The sequence below is a fragment of the Callorhinus ursinus genome, unplaced genomic scaffold (genome assembly GCF_003265705.2).
Source record: "Callorhinus ursinus isolate GAN/ISIS: 27379988/994484 unplaced genomic scaffold, GSC_fseal_2.0 scaffold57, whole genome shotgun sequence".
NCBI lineage: Eukaryota > Metazoa > Chordata > Mammalia > Carnivora > Otariidae > Callorhinus > Callorhinus ursinus.
In genome coordinates this window covers 8,638,128-8,662,115 of record NW_027397119.1, presented here as the reverse complement: position 1 = coordinate 8,662,115, position 23,988 = coordinate 8,638,128, and the positions used below count along the sequence as shown (strand labels likewise).

Below are 23,988 nucleotides of genomic sequence, written 5' to 3'. Positions count from 1 at the left end.
AAAAGTCCCCAGATACATCAGCCTTAATTTCCCACCTAATCCTACACCCCCTATTCAAAAATGGATCCTTTTGTATAGAGCCCACTGTTTCCTAGTCTAGCAGCTACTTTTGTCTCCAGGCAAAGAGACCCAGGGTTTGAAGCCAAAATTGGGGTTCTTTTTAAGTTTTTTTTTTTTATTTGAGAGAAAGCGAGCAGGAGCGGGGGAGGGGCAGAGGGACAGGGAGAAGAAAAGCCCCCACTGAGCAGGGAGCCTTCGAGGGGCTCTATCCCAGGACCCTGGGATCATGACCTGAGCTGAAGGCAGACTTTTAACCTAGTGAGCCACCCAGGTGCCCCCAAAATTGGAGTTCTAATACACTGACATTTCCTATAGAGATCCTGTGACACTGCAGGCCCTTGATGCAAATGTCCTAGCAGCTAAACTGAAATAATCCTAAATACTAGAGTGGGAGGTGGGGGGCCAGGTTGCTCATGTTTGTCCCCCCGTCCAAAGGAATGACCTGCTCAGGTTGCTGCGTGTGTGTTCTTGTGTGTCTGAGAGAGGAAAGGACAGCCAACAGTACCATGTTCTCCTCTCTCCAGGCCCATCTCTGCTCCCAAACCCATCCAGTGGTCTGGAGTCACCTAGAATGACCCCTGAGCCACCTTTCCCGTGGAAAAGGGCAGGAAGGAACCACTGGTCACAGGTTCCACTGACAAGAGGGGAAAACCTGGGGGGTGGCAGTTCCTTTCTGGGGTAGGTCACACCCCCTGCACAAAAACATCCCGAAGAGAGCTGGTACTGAGTTTGCGTTGGAGAGGTGGAGATACCCCAGGGAGGAAGTGGCAAAGGCGAGATGGGAACACCCCTCTTTGATGCCACAAGGTGCGTCAGGGAAAGTTGGATTTCGTTTAGCCCGGGATGGAGACTTCTCTCCCCTGTGCTGCCACCAAGATCAGTGGGTCAGAGGAAGCCACGCTCCCCTCGCCCCCGGCACCTCCCTCAGGTGGTGCCCGTGGGACCCCAGGCGCGAGTCTGACCTCTTTTCCCTCCCGCCCGCCCATCCCCACCCCTTCCAAAACTGGGACGTTATTAAGGCCGGTTCCGTCAGGGCTGAGCCATTTGCTTAGAGGAACGCGGGATCCGGAGGCAGCGCGAGGTGCCGAGCCAACAAGAGAGGGGCTGTGTCCAAGAACGAGGTGGGGACGGTTCTCTCCGGGTGCCGAGCGCGGAAAGGAGCACGGGGATGGCTGCCTGAGCCCGCGGGGTCAGAGCCGGCTGGCTCCGCACCGACGCTTCCCGGTCTTCCCGAAGGCCACAGGCTGGAGAAAACACTCAAGATGTGCGAGGAAACGCGCACAGGCGCACACGCCTTGGAAGGGCGTAGGGGGGCTCCCGGCGGGGCGGCCCCGGAGGAGGTTGCCCTGCGCCGCGAGCGCCGGGCAGCGGGAACCTCGGGTCGCCGGCCGCCGGGCGAGGGGACCCGCGAGCTCGCGGCACCGGCCGCCGGCCCGCAGCTCCCGTCACTCCTCGCACCGCGTTTCGCCGGCGCCCCGCCTCCCGGGCACAAAGCGAAGGAAAGGGGCCGCGCCGAGGCTGAGCCCGCCCCCTGCCCGGCCTCCGATTGGTCGCTGCCGTTGTCCATCCCGAACCTATTTTTGATGGGGGGGGTGCCACCCAGTCTGCCCCAGATCACGTTTAGCACTAGCAGCCAACCAGTCGGGCCCAAGTCCGCGGGCAAGAAGCGATTGGGGGCGAGTGAGTTCAGCCCCGCGGTCCCCCCGTCCGGGTCCCCCCCGCCCGGGCCCGAGGCGGTATATCCTGCCCTCCCCGGCCACCCACCCCTCGTGGAAGCGGACCGGCGGCCTCGCTGTAACGCAGAGGCGAAATGTAGCGAGCCGGGGGTCGCGGCTGGACGCTCGCCTTGGCCGGGGGTGCGGGGGAGGGGGGCACGCCGGGGGCCGAGGAGGACTGCCGAGGAGGAGTGATGAGAAGAGGGGGAACCCTGCACCCCCCGAGACCACGGGTCCCTGCTGCCACTCGCCAGGCGCCCCCCTTCCTCCCAAGCGAGAGGCAGGTCAGTCCTGGTGGGTCTGGGGCGGTGGGTGGCGGAGGGCGGGAGCCCTGGCGCGCAGCGCATTTGCTGAGTCTGAATGCGGGAGAGGCGGGGGCGGCCACCCAGTTACTTCTCCCCCTCCCTGGGTTTGCAGATACTAAAACGGGTCTTTTTTGTTCCCTCCTCAGGGCATCCTGGTTCACTTTTGCTCCTTTCATCCGAGGGCCTTAGGCCCGTCCGAAGTCTCTTTAGTGGAAGGAGTGGGGTGAGGGACTGGCTTCTCTTCCTGGGAGCCCCCCTTCAGTTTAGGTAGCCTGCCAGGAAGACAGGAGGAGGAGGGAGGGTCAAGTTCTAGCACACACTGCTGGCATAGGAGCAGTGGACTCTCTCCTGCCCTGAGGGCAATTTCTGGATCTCTAGTGAGGGTCTCTGAGAGAACCATGGGACTGTGTTTAAGGAGATTGGAAAAGGGAATCTGGATGTGTGACTTGAGCCCATAGAAAGAGAAAACAATTCCCATGGGTCAGTTACTGGACTTTGAATCACCCTTTCCCAAACTGGAGTTGACTAATTGTGTGTGTCTAGAATACTTAAGTCCTTGGTCATCCTACCTAGGGAAATTCGCTTTAAATTTATTTTTCCTTGTACGATCTGTTTTGGTGAAATGGGATAGAGTGGGATCACGGCCTGGGGATTCCTTAAACAAGAAAAGCGGGGCCGTTGCTGCTAGAGGCTTGCATTTGGGAGCAAGTGCATTTTGGCTTATGCTGCTTTGTATTTTGCTTTGCTTTGTTTTAGTTTTTTTTTTTTTTTTTTTAGTTGCTGCTTTTGTTGTTTGTTTTTGTTTTTTAGAATTCCACTATATCCAACTCTCAGTAACCCTGGGGAACAGGGCGAACCTAGGGAACTGAAATGTTCTCATAATAACCAATAGTTTTACCTTCTCCTTCAAACTGAGATAACTCTCTTGTCCTATCTGACAAACCCACAGGGCCAAGAGCAGGGGGAGAGAAGTAGAGACAGAAGCCTGGATCCCAGTCAGCGTCTGAGCTTTTTGTAACACTGCTGACTCTCAAGGGCAGGAGTGGGTAGGCCTCTGGCTCTTGGCCTTGGTCTGGCAGCCTTGCCCCATGGCCCAGGGAGTCCTTCTAGTTTTGTTTTGGTTTGGTTTTTTTTCCCCTCTCGGGGGCTAGGGCATTTGGGGGTCTGGAGACTTTCATTTAATGATCAGATTCTCCCTGTTTATTTGTCTTGCCCAGCTGTCTTGTGACTATAAACAATCACTTTCTGCAGTGGAGTGTGAGTGCTGTGTGGCAGGGAGCTTGTGACTGAATTTGTAACTGACCCCACTGGGAGACCACACTTAAATAACCCTGGGTTTTTCATGAGCGTTCAAGAAGGGATCTCCCCCAGGACATCCGTGTCCACCCCTGGTCACTGAGAAGACAACGTCAAGGTCTCCTGCGCCACGTGGTCCCACTCCCCAGGCTGGCCCCATCTCGTGGCTGTTGACTACCGTGGTGATCCCCATGGGGCGGTGAGCTGCCGGGCGGCAGGACGGCAGGGGTCGCGCCTGCTGGGCCTCCAGAGGTCACAGGGCAGGAATGGGTAGTTGTAGCGAAAAGAAGGAGGAAACGAGCAAACCCTTTATGCCTGCCTTGTGGGAAAGTTGTGCCGGTATGAGCTGTCCTTGGCCATGTCATAACATTCTCTTTTTTGTCTTCTTCCTTCCACATCAGGTGTTCCACACAGATTCCCGTGACTTGAAGGACCAGGGATTTGGGGCAGGACAAGGTCTTCCCAGGAAGGAAGGAGATCTCTGGAGGAAAGGGGAAGGACGTCAGACAGTGCGCCGAGACGAGCGCAGCCGGAGGAGCTGTGGGAAGCTGAAGGAGCCCAGCCGGGGGCACAGGCCGGAGCAGCAGCCCTAGGCCGAGGCTGCCTTCCGCAGGATTTGAACTCAAGCTACTTTTCATGAAAGAAGGGCCACCTCAGAGGGCGCCACGGACTTGGCTGGGCACTTCTACTCTGGATGCCCCCTGCTCTGAGGACCCTGCTGCTCAGAACCAAAGAATATTAAGAGGCCAGATACGTCTCCCCCCGGCCCCGAGCTGGCCGGCCGGAGTCAGGCCTCTGCTCGCCTAGTGGCTGGCCGCGGAGTCTGGTGGGGAGTCTCTAGCTTCCCTCCAGCTCGCGGCTTTCGTGCTTGATGGGGCTGCCTGTCGGGGGACCAGCATTTGCCGCACCTGGTAGGGGCGGAGAGCCGTGGGAAGAGGTCCCGCGGCGCCCAAGCCTGGGTTCACCCCAAGACTAAGTGCTTTCCCGACTTAGAGAGGGAGAGAGAGAAAGCAAGAAGAAAAAAAGAGAGGGAGAGAGAAAGGAAAGTTCCCCTTCCCCTCCTCCCTTCCCGTCATGTCCTCTAAGCCAGAGCCGAAGGACGCCCACCAGCTCAACGGGACTGGCCCTACTCCCTCGCCCTGCTCTTCAGATGGCCCCGGGCGAGAGCCCTTGGCCGGGACCTCAGAGTTCCTGGGGCCTGATGGGGCCGGGGTGGAGGTGGTGGTGATTGAGTCCCGGGCCAACGCCAAGGGGGTCCGGGAGGAGGACGCCCTGCTGGAGAACGGGAGTCAGAGCAATGAAAGTGATGACGTCAGCACGGACCGGGGGCCCGCACCGCCCTCCCCGCTCAAGGAGACCTCCTTTTCCATTGGGCTGCAAGTGCTGTTCCCCTTCCTCCTGGCAGGCTTTGGGACTGTGGCTGCTGGCATGGTGCTGGACATCGTGCAGGTAGGACCTGGGGAGGGCCGCTCTTGACCATGAGCCCGGGGCTACCTTTTCCTCCCGCGAAACCGACTCTTGGAGCTTTCTCTCCACCTCCCTGTGAGAAGCAGCTGCTGCTTCTTAGAACCGTTTCCCTTTGGATCACGTCCTCGACTTCTTCTCGGTCTAGTTACTTTCTATGGAAGCCTCAAGGAAGCCCAGTAGCCCTGAGGAGGTGGTCAGGGCAGCATTGCTTAACAGAAGCAGAATCTGTTCCAGAGCTCAGGCTTGGAGGAGGAGGGATGGAATGAGGTTGTTGCCTGCCATCCCTCCTGGGCGTTCCTCCTGAGCCCAGCTCTGTAGGGGAGACACTTAGATGGGACTCCTCTTTATGCTTTATTTTCCCTTCACTTGGGGTTTGAAGGATACCCACAATAGGAAGCTCAGTTTCAAGTCTCCCCTCCATTCCCCTGCTGGGCAGGAATTTGTTCGGCTGCCAAGAGGGTCTCAAATTAAGTGGGAAGGTTCTTAAAAGCATTCTCTGTTGCTTATCTGCTTGGAACCTTGGCACGATCTCCTTGGGGAACAGGGGTGGGCACATGCCATCTGATGCATGATTTGGGCAGGAAGTGGGGTGGGGGGTTGGCATGGCAAGACCTGGAAGTGCTGACTATGGGGTGTAAATGGGGACAGAATGTAACCAGGCCTGGGCAGAACTCTTTCTCCTCTTGGCTTCTTACCTGTCTTTCATGAACCTACGCTGGGCAAAGAGGGCTCTTTGCGAGGCTACTGGGTAGAGCTAAGGATGGGAATTGGCAGGACCTGGAAGCTGAGAGCCAGGGATATGCTATGTAACCTACTGCACGTTAGGACTCACCCAGAACCTTCAGGTCCAAGAGGTCCCAGTCTTGTTTCCTGGGAAAAGTTTTTTGAAGTGCAGGAAGACAAGCCCAGTGGAGTTAGACCGGAGGCGCTAGGTTTATCGAAGTAAATCATTAGCAGGTATCAAAGTCCTGCTGTGTGCTGAGCTCTGTCCTAGGTACTTGGAGAAATACAAAGACCAGAGGAGATCTGGCCTTGGCCCTGGGGACCTCCCAGTTTGTCCCTAACCATGGAATCTCCCAGGAGGACATGGAACTCAGCATCCCCTCCCCGGTGCCAAGCCAGTTCTACAAAGGACGCATGCGGTGATGCAGAGAGGCCTGCTGGTGGGATGGAGGTTACTACGCCAGTGTCCCAGGGAACTGAGGGTGGTCGGTTGTAGGTGGTTCCGTCAGCGGTGTCCACCTGGACCACTTTGACTTGAGCCCTTAGGAGAAGCTTGCTTGCTAATGAGGATGGTGTTTATGTCATGCCAAAGCGCCTCGCACTGCCTTCCCTCTCCCCTACCCTACTGTCTTCTGGGTTGTTCCTCATGGAGGTTGGGAAGCCAGCCTGGAGCTGGGAAGGTAGGCTTTGGACTCCTCCCCCTAGTGGCTGCTTCACCTCCGAGGGCAGTGAGGGGGCCTAGTGACAGGAGAAGTAAGACTCTTCCATCTCTTCCCGGTGGCCTTGATTCTCATTCTTAAGAGTTCTGGGGTTCTGGTTTGGTACTTACAAAGAGGTAGAGAGCCAGGTTCCAGTTGTTTTATTTTCTGGATACTAATAACAGTAATAATAAACAGCATTTGTTGGGCCCTTCTGGAGGTGGGCCCATGAGGTGGAAACCATAATCCTCTCCATTTTGTCAATAGGAAGCCTTTGGCTTAGAGGGATTAGGTAACTCGTCCCTGGTCATCTTGACTCAGAGCCCGTGCCGTTAACCTCTATGGCCTACACCATGTCCATGGTTCACCAGTTGGTTAAAGACTTCGGCAGGAGTCTGCTCTCTCTCTTGTCTTCCCTTGAAGAACAGGGTGGATCAGAATCCAGAACAATTGGAGTTATACTCTAAAGTGGACAAGAACAAAGGTCCTTAGCAGTCCCCCACCCCCACCCCTTTCCCCCCATACTCGGAGAATTCCAGAGCTGGAAGAGGCTCCTGACATCTTGCCCCACCCCCACCCCGCACCCATGAGCCTGGGACATTGGTAGGGACCTTTGGAGCCTGCCCAACATGCCCACAGAGGGCCAGCAATTGCCCTCGGTGTGGCACTTAGACTCACCCCAGAGCTAGGGTCCATGGATGTGGATGACAATGGCTGGTTTGTCCTTGTCCCCCTCCCCCAACCTTCCTGCCACAGCTGGGCTGAAGCAGGCCCTGCAGATGGCTACAGAGATATCAGGGTAGGAGGAGGGTGCAGAAAGACCAGGACATGGGACTGCAGGGAGATTCTGAGTCCACATCCAGGGAAGCAAAGGTCGGGGGGCCGGGGGAGGGGTGGCTGACAATCTCAGATTCAGGAAGAGCAGGATGATTTCTAGGGCTTCACACTTGCATCCTCCCTTCATAAGCTAAGCGGGCCTTCAGTGGGACAGAATCTGGGAGTGCCTAAAAGACTGGGGCCATCTGGAGGAGATGGCTATAGGGTGTCCCCAGCGTCTCAGAGCAAATGAACAGAAGTCCGAGTTGGTGCGGATGTCTCCTTGGTCCAGGGCCCGCCCCCCCCCATCTTTCCCTACTACTGCAGAAGACTCAGTCTCTTTCTGGAAGGTCATTTCTGTTGCCTCTTATCTGCCCTCTCACCCAGTCAACGCACACAGCCAGCCTCGGCAGTGAGATAAGGGGCTGCTGTACTGGCCAAAAGTAGGAAAAGGATAAAGGGCCAGCCATCTGCTCCGAAATCCCACCGTGGCTGCGAGTTCCCGTGATATTTAGGAAGGCAAGCAGGATTGGGCCCCATGTTGGGACTGGAGGGGGTTGAATATGGTTGGATGGGGATCTGCCACAGGTGCTCTGGGCCCCGCCCCCCCAAGTCTGGTCCTAGGCCATTGCATGCTGGCTGGGAGGGCCCGCCTGCCCCCGAAGTCACTTCCCTTTGCTGTCGGCCTTTTGAGGGATAGGGGAGACAGGAGGTGGTGGACCAACCTTCCCTGGAATTCCCAACTGTGTTAAGACAGGTATTATTTTAACTCACTACTCACTTGCTGAGGATCCCAAGGAAAGGAGACAAGCCCCTCACCCAAATACCTCCTCCTCTGGCTTCTCCGCCCTGCTGTGTATATGGAAGAGCCTACCAAGATGAAAGTGGGGGGGAGGGGAAAGAGGCATCCTCCCTGGCTGGCCTGCTCCCAGGGCTGCTGGCGCTCCTGGGCGGGACTCTCGGATCCTGTCCTTGACCACTTCCTTTCTCACACTTCGTACAGCCCTGAATACCCAGGCGCTGCCCTGAGGCCCGACACCTCGGATGCCTGCAGAGGGGGAAAGGCTCAGACAAGTGATCAGACTCAGTCCTCACCCCAAAAGCTCAACTGCAGCCCAGCTTCTGGGGTCCTCCCACAACCTGGGGCTCAGAGCTTACCTCTAGGGATTTTCGTCTTCTTAATGTCTTGATTCCAACTTTTCCTGGCTGCGACTTTCCTCCCTGCTTCTACCGTCTGGAGGCGGGGAGGTGTGGTGGGGAAGGGAGCTCAGGGCAGAGTACTTGAAAGCGGGCGGGAGTCAGTCTGTGGGGCTGGAGGAGGTAAGGGATGGAAGAGGCAATAGGGAAGGACGGGGGAGAGGTACCGGCTAGGCCGCTGAGGTACGAGATTTAGGGTGATCGCTTTGAATCAGGATTACTTTGGGGTGTGGGGGGAGCAGTCTCATTTCTCACCTCCCGGGATAGCAGAGCCCAATGAGCCCCCAACCGCAGCCCCTGTCAAGGACGGAGAAAGACAGGGGAGAGGAGCTGCATTTCTGAAAAGCAGTGCTGTCTGTGGACGCCCTCCCCCTGCCGAGTGGGGCACTGCTTCCCTTTTTTATCCCCAGCAGAGCAGGAAGGCGTGGGTGCAGGCTTGGCTGACAGGTCTGACTTCAGGAGCAGGCGGGCACTCCCAGCCAAGATGAACAGGATGGGCCTGAATTAGGCCAAAGGAAGAAAGAGAGACCGCCTGAGCTGCCTCTTTGAGAAGGTTCTGTGGGTGAAGAAAGTATGTGTGTTAGGAATTGGCTACTCTGAGCCACGTGCCAGCTCAGGGCGTTGCTGGGCTGCTGGTCAGGTGGTGTGAGATCCCAGGCTGAATTCTGTGTGGGCTGGAAAGACTTCTGCACAGGGGCTGGTACTGTGGCGGCTTGCTCCCCTTGCCTGTCTCTCAGCTCATCACCTCTGAAACCCTATACCTTCTCGGTCCTGCTAACGAGTGTGCTGGGAGGCAGAGGGCCCTGGGAGGGCTGAGAGGGGCTTAGCTGCGCTTCCTACATTCTTTTTCTTAAATAATCACAAAGACAAACAATTTAGACGGTATTCCATGCATACACTTAACATATCTCTTTCCAGGCTCCTTGACTCCGGGAGCTCATATACATTACCTACGCTGAGCCAAGGGAGGGGCAGATGGTCTGCAGTGAGGAGGGGATATGAGGCTGTGCTCTGAGAGAAGCTTTGAAAGCCCCCAGTCAGCCACCCTCATGAGGGGAGGGGAGCTGAGGGGAAGTCTTCCCCTCCTTGGAGCTGTTTGTCCAGTTTAGGGGAGAAAGGATGAGGCACAGCCCCATATGGCCGGGCCTGCAGGGAACTGGAACCCCAGTGGTAGGCACCAGCCGTGTCCGAGAGGAAAAGTGCCCGAGTTCCTCCAGGTTGGATGGGGCTCGCCGGGGCCGCCTTCTCTCGGGGCACCTCAAGAGTGACAAGGGGTTCGCATCCTTCCAGCGTTTGCGAGGGCCTGCCTCTTCCTGCGGGTACCTCGAAGCTCAGCAACTTGCTAGGAAAGAGGGAGGCAGGGCAGGGGGGACTCTTTCCCATCCGTAGTCTTAGAGAGGGGCTCCCCTAAAGAGAGCCCTACGCTCTCCGCCTGTGAGGGGCCAGACCAGGAGCTCAGGTAAGCGTGTGCTCTAGCCCTAAGGAGATGCGCCCTTCCCCCAGCGTCCTGGTATGGTCTTCTCCCCACCACACACGCACACAAACAAAACGCATTTCTCTTTTTCTGACAGGAAAAGAGAAATCCTTACCTTATAGGTAAGGACACCTCCTGGTGTCCAGCCTCCCCAGGTCTCGGGCCCTAGCCCTGGCCCCCTCTGATACTCCTTGCTCATCTTGTATGACTACTACTACTACTACTACTACTATTATTATTATTATTATTATTATTATTATGTTAAAAAAACACATAACAAAATTTATCACCTTACCCATTTTTAAATGTACAGTTCAGTAGTGTTAAGTATATTACATTGTTGTGCAACATTTCTGAAACTTTTCATCTTGCAAAACAAACTCTAAGCACGAAATCCCTTTCCAGCCCCTGGCAACCGACCATTCTACTTTTTATTTCTATGAATTTGACTACTTTAGATACCTTATATAAGTGGAATCATACAGTATTTGTCTTCTTGTGACTGGCTTCTTTCACTTTAGTATAATGTCCTTAAGGTTTATCCATGTTGTAGCACAGGTCAGAATGTCCTTCCTTGTGAGGGCCGAGTACTGTTCCACTGGACATATACACCTTTCGTGTGTCCATTCATCCATCAGTGGACACCTCGGTTGCTTATACTTCTCGGCCATTGTGCATAATGCTGCTAGGAACGTGGGTGAGCAAATATCTCTTCAAGACTCTGCTTTCGCTTCTTTGGGATATATACCCAGCAGTGAGATTACTGGCTCATATGGTAGTTCTATTTTTAGTTTTGGGGGGACCCTCCCCACCGTTTTCCATAGGCAGTGGAGCATTCCATGGCCCCACCAACAGTGCACAAGGGTTCGGGTGTCTCCACACCCTTTGCCGACACCTGTTGCTTTCTGGGGTGTCTTCGTAGTAGCCATCCTGGTGGGCATAAGGTGATAAATCTCACTGCGGGTTTGATTTGCAGCCGTCCTCCTTCTTAACTATGGAATATCAGTGCTGGAACTGCCTTTAGAGACCCTCCGACGTGGCCCCTGAATTGTACATTTTACAGTCGGGAGCTTGAGGCGCCCCGTAGTGTGTCTGGGGTCCCCAGGCAGGTCCGTGTGGGCCGACGCTGGGGAGGTAGCATGAGGCCCATCCCTGTGGTCTCTGTAGGAGACCCAAGGCTCTCGGTCCGGTGTCCTCACACCTACAGCGCTCTGCCTCCCGACCATGACCCTCTGGTCAACCTCCATACGCCCGCCTGGCCGCCTGCCCCCTCCTCCCTCTCCAAACCATTCCTAAAACAAATAAAGAACAAATAAAGGAACCCATGTGGCAGTCAGCACCGGGCAGGGAGACGCAAACCCAGGCTTTTTTTGCCAGTCTTCAGTTTCACTTGCAATTAAAGTAGCTTTCAAATAGCCAATCCTGGCTCCTTGGTTTTTTCCCCCTTAGCACAAACAAGCATAGTGCCTTCTGAAACTCATTTTCCTCATTCACAAAATGGGGATTAAAAATAGCCCCCATCTGAGTGGACTGTTGATCGGTCGAAATGAGGAACTGTACAACGTAGAGTGCTTATAAGCAGCCTAGCAGGCAGTCGGCACCGAACAGCTCTTGGCTGAAGGAGCTGGTAGGAGAGCCAAGCCTGACAGGCCCGGGACTAGAACCCATGTCTCCTGACTCCTAGTCCAGTGCTCTTCCTGCAGGGAACATATCCTGCAGTGAGTATAGATCCCCCTCGCCTCTCCTGAGAGCTTGGGGGAGGTATGTGGGGTGAGGGACTGCAGAGGAGACATAAAAAGCCTCTTGCGAACCAGCACGCAGAGGTTTGGGGGCCCCAGTGTTAATTCAGAGCCTGTTGAGGAGGAGAGTTGCTGTGGCTGAGGCCCAAAGCCCTTGGACACAGAAACCAAACAAACTAATCTCCTCAGCCCCAGCCCCATGGAGCCCAGCTCTCAACAGCTGAGACAACACCACCCAAGGTTGAGGCCACGGAGAAACTGGACTGAAGGCAGAGAGGTTGGGGTTTGCTATTTGAGGGGGGGATCACAAAGGAGTTCTGGCGTGTAAGCCAGCCTGGGGTGACAGCCGTGTGGGCCCTCACCTCCTGTCCCTCACCTCCAGAAAGCAGGCGGGGGAGTGAAGCCAGGCTGAGGTCTCCTGCCTGGATGAGCCCCTCCATGTCTCCCCGTTTCTGGGTGGCAGGAAGGGGGGGCTGTGTTGTTGGAGCACCATGGTCTTGGTTTGGGTCCAGGGTTCTTGGAGAAAAGGCGGCTGGCGTGCTCACACCCTGCTGATTGCACTTCCTCCTCAAGCCTCTGATCCCAGACTCTCTGTTCAACCTGATGCCAGCCGTTTGGGGCACTGAAATTCCTGGGTTCTGTTTTCACCTTGTAGCACTGGGAAGTCTTCCAGAAGGTGACAGAGGTCTTCATCCTGGTGCCTGCGCTGCTGGGGCTTAAGGGGAACCTGGAAATGACCCTGGCATCGAGGCTGTCCACTGCAGTGAGTGTCCTGGCGGGGAAGCATGGGACACACAGAAGACTTGGGGCAGCACAGAGCCGGACTGAGAGATCACTGCAGGCCTTTCCCAAGCGCCCAGGCCTGGAGTGTAGGGCTGGGGTGGGAAGGTGTAGGGAGATCCCAGCCTGGGTGTCCTGCTCCTGGACAGGGGCTCCCTGCCCAGAGTGGTTCCCAGGCTCGGTTTCTGGATGTCCCAGCCGTCCCTGGACTGTTGCCTCACCCCCTGCTCCGCAACCCGCCTCGTGACTGTTTGTGCAGCTTTGACAGGCAAGCATCATGCTGGTCCCTCCACCTGCACAGACGGGGGCCTCCTCTGATCTCCAGCCCTACTCCGCAGCTGGGCAGGAGCAGAGCCAGGCCTTCCCAGCCCCCCATCCATCCCCTCCCCCTTCCCTCATGGCAGCTTACTCTTCATTAAGGGAATAGACAGCAAGAGGGCTGCTTATCACTCTCCCTGCCCACAGCCCCGTAGATCAGCCATGATGGCCCAGAGACTGAACCGGATATAGGGCCATGGGGTGGGAGGTGGGAAGCAATAAAACTCAGGAGGCCAGGGGAGCCGGGTGGCAGGGATGGCCCGTGTGGCTACAAGTCTAGAGACGGCAGCAGAGGGAGTGGCAGCCTGTCCAGCCTGCCCACCCTGCCTGACTTCCGGCCTACTCCCATGCCACCTCATTCTTCCCAAACCCTTTTGCAGCCTCAGTCCCACACCAGCAGCTGACCTTTCCTGCCCTAGAATGGCAAGCTGGCTTCAGAGCCAGTGATCGGGTCCCTCTGACCCATGTGGAAATGGGCTTCCGCATTTCCGGCACACAGGATGGAATTTGCCTCTGCTCAGCAGTTGTCCTGAGGAGAAGAGAGGGGGCTGGCTTGGGAGCCCCCTTTCTGCCCCCGCCCAGCTGCGGGAGCTCAGGCTCTTTAGCTCCTTCCTTCTTCCGGCCCCCGTGATGCTGCTTCACTTTCCCTGGGGGTTATGTTCCGGTTATGTTCCGGTCCCAGCGTCTTAGACCCCATTCACTGCCTCCTGATCCAGGCAGGGTCCTAACAGATGGAGCCACAGGCCTTTCCCAGCCTGGAGCTCCAGCCCCCGCCTCCCCTCCTTCTCCCAGGCCAACATTGGGCACATGGACACACCCAAGGAGCTCTGGCGGATGATCACTGGGAACATGGCCCTCATCCAGGTAAGAAAGCAGAGACTAGAGAGGGTGGGCTAAGCTTCCCCCTTAGTCAGGAATCTGAAAGACTGAGTTCAGCCCCAGCCAGCTTGTGAGTGAGGCGCCAGCATCCTGCTGAGCTGGCCTCTCCTGAAGCAGCTCTAGGAGGTAACCAAGTTTCCCAGGCAAGCGGCCAAGACGGGGAGGGCCCCAGCAGGTCCCATGTCAGTTCTTGGCTTGCGGGGGTCCACTGGGCTCGAGTTCCCACAAATCGGACTCGGGAGGGCAGGATTGTCCTCGTCCACCGTTGTCCCATCCCCGTGTGAGGCGACACGGGTTCCAGACTGGGAGTCTTCCCCCTCGAGTCCCAGGCCTTGTCTCCTGACTGAAGGCTCAGGCTCTGCTGATTCTCACCCCAGTCCCCAGAGGGGATGACTGGCTCCTTCAGCCAGTAACATGTCCTGGGCTCCTGCGGGGTGTGCTGCCCAGGACCAGTGTCTGGTGTGAAACTAAATAAATAAAGACATCATTCCAGCCTGGGGGGACTGCACAGTCCAGCGCAGCCTGCCTCCTGGGGCTGCACAGAGCCAGGAAGAGGGCCGGCCCAGCACTCGGGCCACCCGCGCTAGGAACCCTGCTGCCCCTGGCTCTCTTGAGTTAACCACTCCCGCCTCAGGTGCAGGCCACAGTCGTGGGCTTCCTGGCATCCATCGCAGCCGTTGTCTTTGGCTGGATCCCTGATGGCCACTTCAGTATCCCGCACGCCTTCCTGCTCTGTGCCGGCAGCGTGGCCACGGCCTTCATTGCCTCCCTGGTGTTGGGTAAGGAAGGGAGAGAGGGGCGGGGGAGGAGGGAGGGCCGGGCCTGGCACCTGCAATCTCCTTTTGTTCGTTGATACCCCTTTTATCTCTTCTCGCACCACCTGGCCCCTCCCCTTCCTCCCCAGGTATGATCATGATTGGAGTCATCATTGGCTCTCGAAAGATTGGAATCAACCCAGACAACGTGGCCACGCCCATTGCCGCCAGCCTGGGTGACCTCATCACCTTGGCACTGCTCTCAGGCATCAGCTGGGGACTCTACCTGGAGCGGGGTGAGGCTGAGGCCACTGAGGGTGTGACCAGGGTGGACCCCCGGGTGGGATTTGGGAGAGACAGCAGTGGGTTTGCAAAGGTGTAAGGATTTCCCCTATGTTCTTAACCGTGTGGTTGGAGCGCAGTTTTGTACTAACTCCCCCCTCCCCGGCCCCATTCCCCGAGCTTGGCTCAAAGTCACGCAAGGCAGCAGGGGCACAGGGGAAAGTATCTGAGAAATATATTCCTGCCTGGTCCTGTGGACTCCTACTTGCCTTGGAGGAGTAAAGGTGAAAGGCTGAAGGAGAGCAGCTGAAGCCTGGAATCTGCTTGCAGCATGGGTGGGGGAGCGGGGGAGACAGGGATTTCTGGGGCTCCAAGCAAGGAACATTAGAAGCTGGTCTCTTGCCCCTGATTAGCCCCAGGCCTGGGAAGCTCTCAGCTTGGTTTCCTCATCTACACAAAGGACAAGGCTGCCCGCCCCCCCTCTCCTGGGCTTGCAGGGAGGATGGATGATCCAGGCACCTGGTGTGGGGTTCCTGCTGATCTACCAGCGCCGTGGCTGGGGCCGAGCCAGGGGAGGCCGGAGCCGGGCGCCGCAGCGCTCACCTTCCTCTCGCCTCTGCCTCCGTCAGATGACTGGCAATACATCTACCCCCTGGTGTGTGCCTTCTTCGTGGCCCTGTTGCCTGTCTGGGTGGTGCTGGCCCGACGGAGCCCAGCCACAAGGGAGGTGTTGTACTCGGGCTGGGAGCCTGTCATCATTGCCATGGCCATCAGCAGGTAGGCTTGGGCTTTTGGGACACACCCTCACCCCCTTCTCACCCCGCCACAGCCTCCCTGTTGAGCCCTGGAGACAGGAAATGTGGTACAGAGCCTAGAAACGCCTTCCAGAGTGTATCGGCTCCATGGCCTTCTGTCACATGTGACAGAAACCATCTGACGTGGGTTTCCTTAAAAAGCAGAGTGCACTGGCTTAGGGCACGAAAATGGCAGAGCTGGATTCAGGGGCATCAGGGCTGCGATGTTCTGTATCTCTCTTTGGCTCTGCCTTTCCCTATGATGGCCTGTGGCTCCAGGTTCATACTAACTCCAGTGGGAAGAAGTTCACAGTTCCACAGAGTCCCACCAGAGAATTTCACTGGCTCTCATCCATTCACAGGGCTATCCCTGACTCACTGTGGCCTCAGGGAAGTGATGCTCTGATTGGACGGGGCTGGGGCCTAGCCATCCTTGGAGCAATGTCACCTGAACCATAGTGACTGAGTTTGAGAGAGGTAGTTCCTGGGGAAGAGCCCAGTGCTGTTACCACAAGGGGAAATAAAAACTGAGTGGGCAGAACAGCGGTCCTCGTGGGCTGCTCACCCTGGGCTCCTCTAGCCAACCTGGGGGGCGGGGGTGGGCAGGTACAGGAGGCAGGGGCCTGACCCCGTGCCACCAGCTTGCTCTGGGGGGCGCTGTGCCAAGTCTCACTATTATAAACAGCAACTGGTTCTGGCAAAGGAGGCAAGGACTAGGAGACAAGGGAGCCCTGGGAGCCCCTTGCTCCCCAAGGCCAGATGGGCCTGTCATCCCCGGAACTGAAATACAACCTGTCGGTGATCTTTGTGTCACTTTGTCTTTGTCTGTGTAGTGTGGGAGGCCTCATTTTGGACAAGACTGTCTCAGACCCCAACTTCGCAGGGATGGCTGTCTTCACGCCTGTGATTAATGGTGAGGTCTTGGCATCAGCTGCCGGGGGAAAGGAGAGGGGCAGGAGGAAAGGACCTGGGGCCTTTGTATCAGTCAGGACTCCGGCAGCAAGAGCATCCGGCTCAGACCGTTCAGGACTTTATCAAGGGGGCTGCTCACAGAGCGGGGAGCCGGGGAGGGACCCAGAGATTAGCAACAACCAGAAGCCCTTGTCCTCCAGGGTCAAGAGGAGAAAATAATGTTAGAGGAGCCTAGAGAGAACACTCCTCTGCCCCCGACAGGGGTAAGCCACTGCCAAAAAGAGAGGGATAAGAAAAAAAAATACCTGAGCTCTCTCTCCTTCCACCCTCTCTGAGTGTGTCCTGCTGGCTCCTGTTGAAACCCAATGAGAAGCAGCCAGCAGCGGAGCGTGGGTGATGCGCTCTGTAGGTGATGGCATGGGTGATGCCCAGCCTCTCAGAGCTCGAGGCAAGGCTGAGAAGAGCAGCGAAGAGGTCGGGGGTGGGAGGGTAAACAACAACAAGCACCGTTCCTAGGAGAGGCACCAGAGGCCAGAGCTCAAACCCGACACTTGATCTTGGCTCCTGGAACCAGCACAGGAGCCTGGGTCTGCTCAGAGCTGCGGAGAGGGGCCGGGCAGGGCAAGGCCTTGTCGCCCCGGCTGTGTGGGGCTGCCCGTGCCCAGGCTGCCTAAGTGTGCAGATCTGCCTGTGCCCCTTCCTGAACGCTCAGCACCCTAGGGCCACGTGGGTTGGCCAACGTCTCCGCAGAGGGGAGGATAGAAGCAACCTGGAAGACTTCCTGGAACGGGGGTGCGGGGGGTCTTTGTCTTCCTTCTTCTCACTCTTCTCCCGGGGACCGGTGAATGTGTCGTGCCCTCCCCACACCTCACTCTGCCCCCGCCTCAGCGCTTCTGTCTCTCTGCAGGTGTCGGGGGCAATCTGGTGGCAGTGCAGGCCAGCCGCATCTCCACCTTCCTGCACATGAATGGGATGCCAGGGGAGAACTCTGAGCAAGCCCCTCGCCGCTGCCCCAGTCCTTGTACCACCTTCTTCAGTCCCGGTAATGACAGAGTCCCGGCCTCCTGGTCCGTTCCAGCCCCGGAGGGAGGGGGCCAACAATGAGGGAACCTCCCCTCCGAAACATCTGGGCCCTGGCTGGGCAGCTTCGCCCTCTCTGCTGGGCCTCACCAGCTCTCTGGAGAACAGATCCCAGGCAGGAAGACTGTCCTTTCCGCGGACGCCACGGGGGCTGGGGACCTTGGGGGGGGAAGCGGTAGAGACCATCAGCCACCTGCCGTCCTGGGGTGTAGCGGGGCACCTCCGGCCTGAAAGGCCTTCTGGGGCCAGGGCTCCTCCTCCTCACCCCCCCCCCCCCCCCCCCCCCCCCCTCTCTCCCCTGGTCCCAGATGTGAATTCTCGCTCGGCCCGAGTCCTCTTCCTACTTGTGGTTCCGGGACACCTGGTGTTCCTCTACACCATCAGCTGTATGCAGGGCGGGCACACCACGCTCACGTTCGTCTTCATCATCTTCTACATGACAGCCGCACTGCTCCAGGTACGGGCGGGCAGGAGCGTGGGGAGGGCCCACTGCACCCTCTGCCGCCTCTCGTTCTGGGACCGGGTGGCCCAGAGACACGGGACAGGGGCTCCGGAGAACAGGCCGTGGTTCCAGCAGAATCGCCAACATGCTGTGTGACTCTGGCCCAGTTGCTTTACTTCTCTGAGCCTCCAGGATACATTTGCCAATTGAGAGGCATGGCCCCAACGTGGTGGTTTGTAGGCAGGTGGTGGTTGTAGGGTGCTGGGCAGGTGGGCCTGGGGTACCACCCCCACTGGCCTGGCCACAGAGCTCCTGTTGGTTGTTTTGCATGCTGGGCCTTCCTTAGAAAATGTCATTTGAATGAAGGGTTTCACAACTTAAAAGAGGGTCAAAACCACCAAACTAGGTCATCTGGAGGACCCCGTCCAGCCTTGCCGTTCCGTGATACAATCCACTCCCTCCCCTGTAGTGTTAGCCCATGTTTTTTTCATCTTCTTATTTTGAAAGAATTATACATTCACAAGAAGTTGCATAATTTATGTACACAGAGGCCCCATGTACTCTTCAGCCGGTTTCCCCCACCGGTAACATCTCCCATAACTCAGTACAGTCACAAAACCAACCAGTCAGCGTCGGAACTATCCACGGGGCTGACTCCGATTACACCGGTTTTACACACACCCGTGTGCGTGTGCAATTCTGTGCAGTTCTGTCCCGTGTCGATCCGTCCATCCAGCACCACGGTCAAGACACAGCACTGTCCCCTGCTCACCAGCCCTCCTCCCGCGCTCCCCGTGGAGCCACACTCGCCCTATCAGACATTGTCAATTGCCATAGACTTGACTTTTGAGTGGTAATGACAGTCCCATCGTTCAAAACTTTTTTAAAGGTTCACAGTGAAAGCTCTTCTTTCCCGCCCTCGTTCTGCCAGCCAGCCTCTTCCCTCCCGGCCGTCCACGTAGTCCATGTCCTGTATCTCTTTCAAGCCTCTTCTATATTTATTCAAGCAAACGTATAATTCTTCTTGTTTTCCTTTTTTTTAACACGCATGTAGCATACTCCACGCACTGTCCACACCCAGTGTTTTCACAGCACAGTTTATCTTCGAGATCATTCCATGTCAATACATAAAGAGAAGACCACCCTGGTTCGTTATGGTTGCGTTCTTCTACCCTGTAGATGTACATAATTTCATTTAACCAGTGCCCTCTGGGTGACCACTCGTCCTCCAGCCTCTCACCTTAAAACCTTAAAAAGCCTGTGTGTGGGGACATCTTGGCGAGGGCTGGGCCGAGAACCAGCCACATGCTCTTGCCCTGCTGCCGCACTGCCCAGCACGGAGGAGTTAAGTGCCCTCGGTGGGGAAAGCGGGGGCGGAGATGCCGGGGGTCTGCGGCTGGGGCTTAGCCCTGGGCTCCCACTCTCACCTCTGCGGTCTTCCCTAGAGCTGTGGCGGACCAGGGCAGGGCACTGAGTGCCCTGGAGAGGTTCTTCCTGATCGCTTTGCTCCCGCCGGCTCAGCCATGTGTCCTTGGGACAAGGCTGCAGTGAGGGGAGGGCTTGTCCGGGCCACACTCTTTATATGGGACTCTTCTGCAGCTGCTGGAAAGGGTGCAAAGCGATGGGGGGCTGGCCCTCATGCAGAGCCGGGGGCAGGCCTTGGGAGCACCAGGCAGCTGCGTGCAAGGCAGGGGCAGCATGAAGGGTGCTGGAACCAGAGCCTCTGGCGGCCTCGGGGAGAAGACAGGAGAACCACCAAGCTGGCCTAAAATTAGGTATCGGTTCTGGCTTCAGGTTCCCCCAAGGTCTCCATTTCCTGCATCTGAGCCTCTTCAGGCAGAATTTACATACCACAGTTTTTGCAAAGCACAGTCAAGAGTAAAACCTCCCTCCCAAATGACTGTGTTGGAGATTTACCGGTAGAAAGCATTTCATTCTCACGCAGATGCGGTCATTTAGGGAGCCCACATGTCAGGAATGGTGCTGAGCGTAGAGAAGATGCAGGCCTGCCCACTCTCCCCTGGTATTCCAGATCAAGTGCTTTGCCAACTTCGAAGTGTATGTGAGTCTTGCTAAAGTGCAGATTCTGATTTGGGAGAGCAAGAGCAGGACTTGAGATTCTGCATTTCCTTTTTTTTTTTTTTTTTTTAACAATTTCATTCATTTATTTGAGAGGGTGAGCATGAGCTGGGGAGGCGCAGAGGGAGAGGGAGAAGCAGACTCCCCACCCAGCAGGGAGCCCAACACGGGGCTCGATCTCGGGACTCCAGGATCATGACCTGAGCCGAAGGCAGAGGTCCAACCGACCGATCCACCCAGGCACCCCGAGATTCTGCATTTCTAACGCACTTCCAGCTGTTGCTGATGCCACTGGTCCTGTGCCCACTAGCAAAGGGCTAATCGAGATCATTCTTGATCTGTAGACATGGAAGGGAAGCAAGGGCACAGATAAAGCAGCAGATAATCCAAAATGTCTTTTGCGTTGATACGTACTCTCTGCTTTCTACTCGGCTGACTTACTCGTAATTCTATTTTGCTAGGGCTCATGTTAAACTAGACTTGCATTGTTTGAGCCCACAACAGCAGAATGGAAAGGGTCAGGAGGAAGCTAGCTTGGGATAATCGACTGTTACTCAGACAACTGTGCCGGCAGCAGCCTCAAACACTGTCCTTATTCCGCTCTGCTCCGAGGAGAAATCCCTGTGTGAAAAGCAAGCTCCAGGCCCCAGCCCCCTGCCGGGCTCCTGGAGAGGCCCACATGGCAGGCACTGGAGTGACCCAAGAATAGGATGACCCAGAATTAGAGGCAAGAGGGCTGAATTGCTGCAATAAGTAGGACTTAGATTAAGTAGTCCCCCGTTTGGTCAATTTGGGAGCAGAATGTGATGCTGATGGGGGAGGTCCTGGGGAGTAGCAGCATCATGCTCCGCAAAGGGCTCATGGGACGCTGATGGTCGGCTCCAGGCGGTGACTGTGCAGTAGAGGAACATAAAGCGGTGGTTGGGGTGGCAAGATGAACCATCGCAGCGTATTCCCCAGGGATACGATGAATGTGCTCTATCCTGTGGCCTCTGGCTCCCCCTGGAGAGAGGGGAAGGCTATAGGCCGGGCCCTTCTGTCTCCCCAGGTGCTGATTCTCCTGTACATCGCAGACTGGATGGTGCACTGGATGTGGGGCCGGGGCCTGGACCCGGACAACTTCTCCATCCCGTACTTGACCGCTCTGGGGGACCTGCTTGGCACTGGGCTCCTAGCACTCAGCTTCCATGTCCTCTGGCTCATTGGGGACCGAGACACAGATGTCGGGGACTAGCCTGGTCACTCAACCTTTCCCCCTACCCCCTGCACTTTTGTTCGAATTTTTTCTTTTGTTCTCCTTCCCCCACCCCACTCCACACTCCCACCTCTTTCTACGACTTCACTTTGATACCGAATTCTCATTATTTTCAATGGGAATTTTTATACATTGAGCCAAGTTTGTATAGCAAGAACTCCGACAGGACAGATGGACTGAGATAAGCAGTACAAGTAGATTTTTTGAGACAATCACCAAGTGCAATTTCATGGTGGGTGCCTCCAGGTGAGGGGGATTGGGGCAGGGGTTTCCATCTAGGATCTGCGGACGTTTGGTTTAGCTTTAGCAAACTCAGTCATGGCCCTAATGAGAAACCCTTTGTGAGTGGGCTCTGGTTTTTTGGGTTTGTTTTTGTTTCCTCTCTCTCTCTCTCTCTCTTTTTTTTTTCTTTTTGATTGAACAGAGAGATGAGTATCATTCCCCTCCCCCATCCCCCTAAAACACACACACTTTTTTCTAAAATTGGACCAACTTCAAAGCACTAGTAAAAAGATAGCTGCTTCTGGCCCCTTGTAACTCTAGCCCTATCCTCGGCCCTTCGTCCCAAAAAGAGTGAGGGGGACTAACCATTCAAAGTGTATACACATCCCTTACCCCATTGCCTGATAAACACCGCCAGCCCCTCCTTTTGATCTTTTTCCCATTGATCGTCACATCTGGGAAGAAATGAGCAGGAGCCTGGTCTCTGTTGACCCATGTCCACCAATAGGTTTAACAAGGTCTACATCCTCCCTGGGCCCAGAGGACCGATTGTTTATCTCTGTTCAATCTTCGTGTCTCATTGCCTCTCAACACCACCTTTCCCAGAGCTTGCCAGGTTGGGTTCCGAGACTAGGGACAGGGAGCGAGTACGTGGAGGATGGTTGGGAGACAGAGGGCAACCAGGGCTGTTTCACTGCCACCAAGGACATTTTATGTGGCCACTTTAGTCTCCGTCACTTCCTGAGATCATTCCTGCTGCCGCGCTGTGGAGGGCAGGTTTCCTCTGGCTTGGCTTCTGCCCTCATTCACCCATTCAACAAATACACCACCTCCCCAAGAGGAGCTCTTGTGCAGGCATGGTCTGAAGCTTCCACTGAGCAATAGTGACTGGGTGCCCACCGCGTGGTAGGTACTGTGCCAGTGGCCAGGGAAACAGCTCTCAGTTCAGCTCATTCTCCAGATACAAAGGTCTTGCGCCCCTTCCGACCTGACGGAGAAAGTTGCCTGGCTAAAAGTGTTTGCGGTCTGTCATCAGGCCAGGTTCTGCCTCTGAATCTCACCTCTGTGCGGTGCCGACCCCAGCGAGAGCCCCCAGCCCCGTCGCTCCACCAGCAGCTCATTTCCCTGAACTACCCTTCCTCACCTTTTCTTCCCTCCATCTCTCCCCACCGGCCACCCGAAAGAGGGTTCAGACCCAGTAGGCTGGACGTCTCCAGCTGCTGTGCTCTTCTCTGCCCAGTGCAAGCTTCAGGGAACACTGGAGCCTCTGCATCCAGCCCCCCCCCCCATTGCTCTGACCAGATCAGAAATCTGTCCACACTTGCATGTGTGCCAATCTGGGTGTTCAGATGCAGGTTTCTTCCTAGCCTCTCCACGCACGGCCTCCCCATTGACCCTCCTCTCTGTAGTGGAAAGGGCCCATCTCCAGGGGCAGGCTAGGCAGGGACCCTTGCTCCTCCCAGCCCCACGCCTCATCCTGAGACCTTGGCTGGGACCTCCAGAGACTCCACCCACGCCACCTTCTGGAGCCTTCGAATTGGAAGGAATGGTAGAGGCTATGTAGTTGGGGCTGGGGCTGGCAGAGTTCATTAACACCAGCCCAGGCTTGTTTCTGCTCTTCCCTCAGGCCCTCTTCCAGCTTGCCCTCCACCTGCAAACACATCTGCACACACACACTCTTGTACAGGCACCGAAACCAGCGCCCCTGCCTCTGAGGCTGTGCCCCCTTGTGTTCTCCTGGAGACCTGGAGCCTCCTCTGTTGCTGGAAAAAACAGGAAGGTGGGCGTGCCCCAAGCCCCGAGTGTGTGAGCAGAGGGAGGACCACGGGGTGAGAGGGAAAGAAAATGAAGTAGACTTTCACGGAAGATTCATTTCTTTTCCCCTCTCCCCGACTGCACAGACTGCATGTACTTTTGGCCTGGCTGCAAGGAGCAACATTGGTTTACTCTTGTATCCTTAAAAAGTTACAGAACTGTGTCTTAAGAGAATTATTTATAGTTACTATAACTGAATTGACAAATGTCAACGTAACTGATAAATTATATTTGGTAAAATAAAGAGGACGTTTATTTAGGTGGTTGCTGGTTCCTGTGTGTCTCACCCGAAAGCAGTGGTTCTGCATCCCCTCTGGAGTCCCACCTCCTCCTCACTCAGAAGTGGAACGGGGCCAGAGCATGACCAAAAAGGAAACAGCTCTTAAATAGAGATGTGTGATAAAAACAACAACAACAACAACACACATCAGTCATTTCTTGAGAAACAATGAGTGGTGTTCTGGGACATAGGCCAGAAGCCAGTGCAGTGTCCTTGCCTTCCGCACATTGAGCCCGCCTTGGTCAGGGTACCATGCTGCGGGGCACAAGCATCTGTGGGGTAAGATGCCTTCCCTGCAGAGGCTTACCATCTGGTTGGGTTAAAATTATAACAGCTCTGATTTGTCGAGTACTTACGGGGACATGCCTTCACTGTGCTCAGCCCTGTAAGCCCTTAGAAATTTACAATGACTTACAAAAGGTTTGGAGTCAGACGGGCGGTTCAGATCCCAGATCTTCTGCTTGCCCTCGTGTGATGTTAGGGAATCCTGTACCCTCTCTGAGCCTGGCTTTCCTTATCTGCACTCATACCTCTTTCCTACAATTGCTAGGAGACTTCAGCGAGGTAATGCACATAAAGCACCAAGCTCTGTGCCTAGCACCCAC

The 23,988-nt window shown here is 56.1% G+C and overlaps 1 protein-coding gene and 1 long non-coding RNA gene across 4 annotated transcripts; one reads left to right on the top strand and one right to left on the bottom strand.

The window, feature by feature from the left end:
• Positions 1-1,655: 1,655 nt before the first annotated feature.
• On the top strand, positions 1,656-23,362 carry SLC41A1 (solute carrier family 41 member 1). Of its 2 annotated transcripts, XM_025855281.2 has the most exons (11): positions 1,658-2,059; positions 3,778-4,825; positions 12,146-12,253; positions 13,381-13,452; positions 14,102-14,246; positions 14,372-14,518; positions 15,134-15,281; positions 16,132-16,211; positions 17,118-17,252; positions 17,599-17,747; positions 20,860-23,362. In XM_025855281.2, the coding sequence occupies exons 2-11, from the start codon at positions 4,451-4,453 to the stop codon at positions 21,043-21,045; spliced, it is 1,545 nt and encodes a 514-aa protein (XP_025711066.1). In that variant the 5' UTR covers positions 1,658-2,059; positions 3,778-4,450; the 3' UTR covers positions 21,046-23,362. The 2 variants fall into 2 exon arrangements, with proteins under 2 accessions (XP_025711067.1, XP_025711066.1); XM_025855282.2 differs by lacking the exon at positions 12,146-12,253 and having other exon boundaries at positions 1,656-2,059.
• LOC141371136 (uncharacterized) lies at positions 5,461-8,850 on the bottom strand. 2 transcript variants are annotated; one of them, XR_012375825.1, is made up of 3 exons: positions 8,239-8,850; positions 7,955-8,128; positions 5,461-6,727 (listed from the first exon to the last, which is right to left on the bottom strand). It is a non-coding gene; the product is annotated as an uncharacterized lncRNA (long non-coding RNA). The 2 variants fall into 2 exon arrangements; XR_012375826.1 differs by lacking the exon at positions 5,461-6,727 and having other exon boundaries at positions 7,758-8,128; positions 8,239-8,391; positions 8,533-8,850.
• Positions 23,363-23,988: the final 626 nt, after the last annotated feature.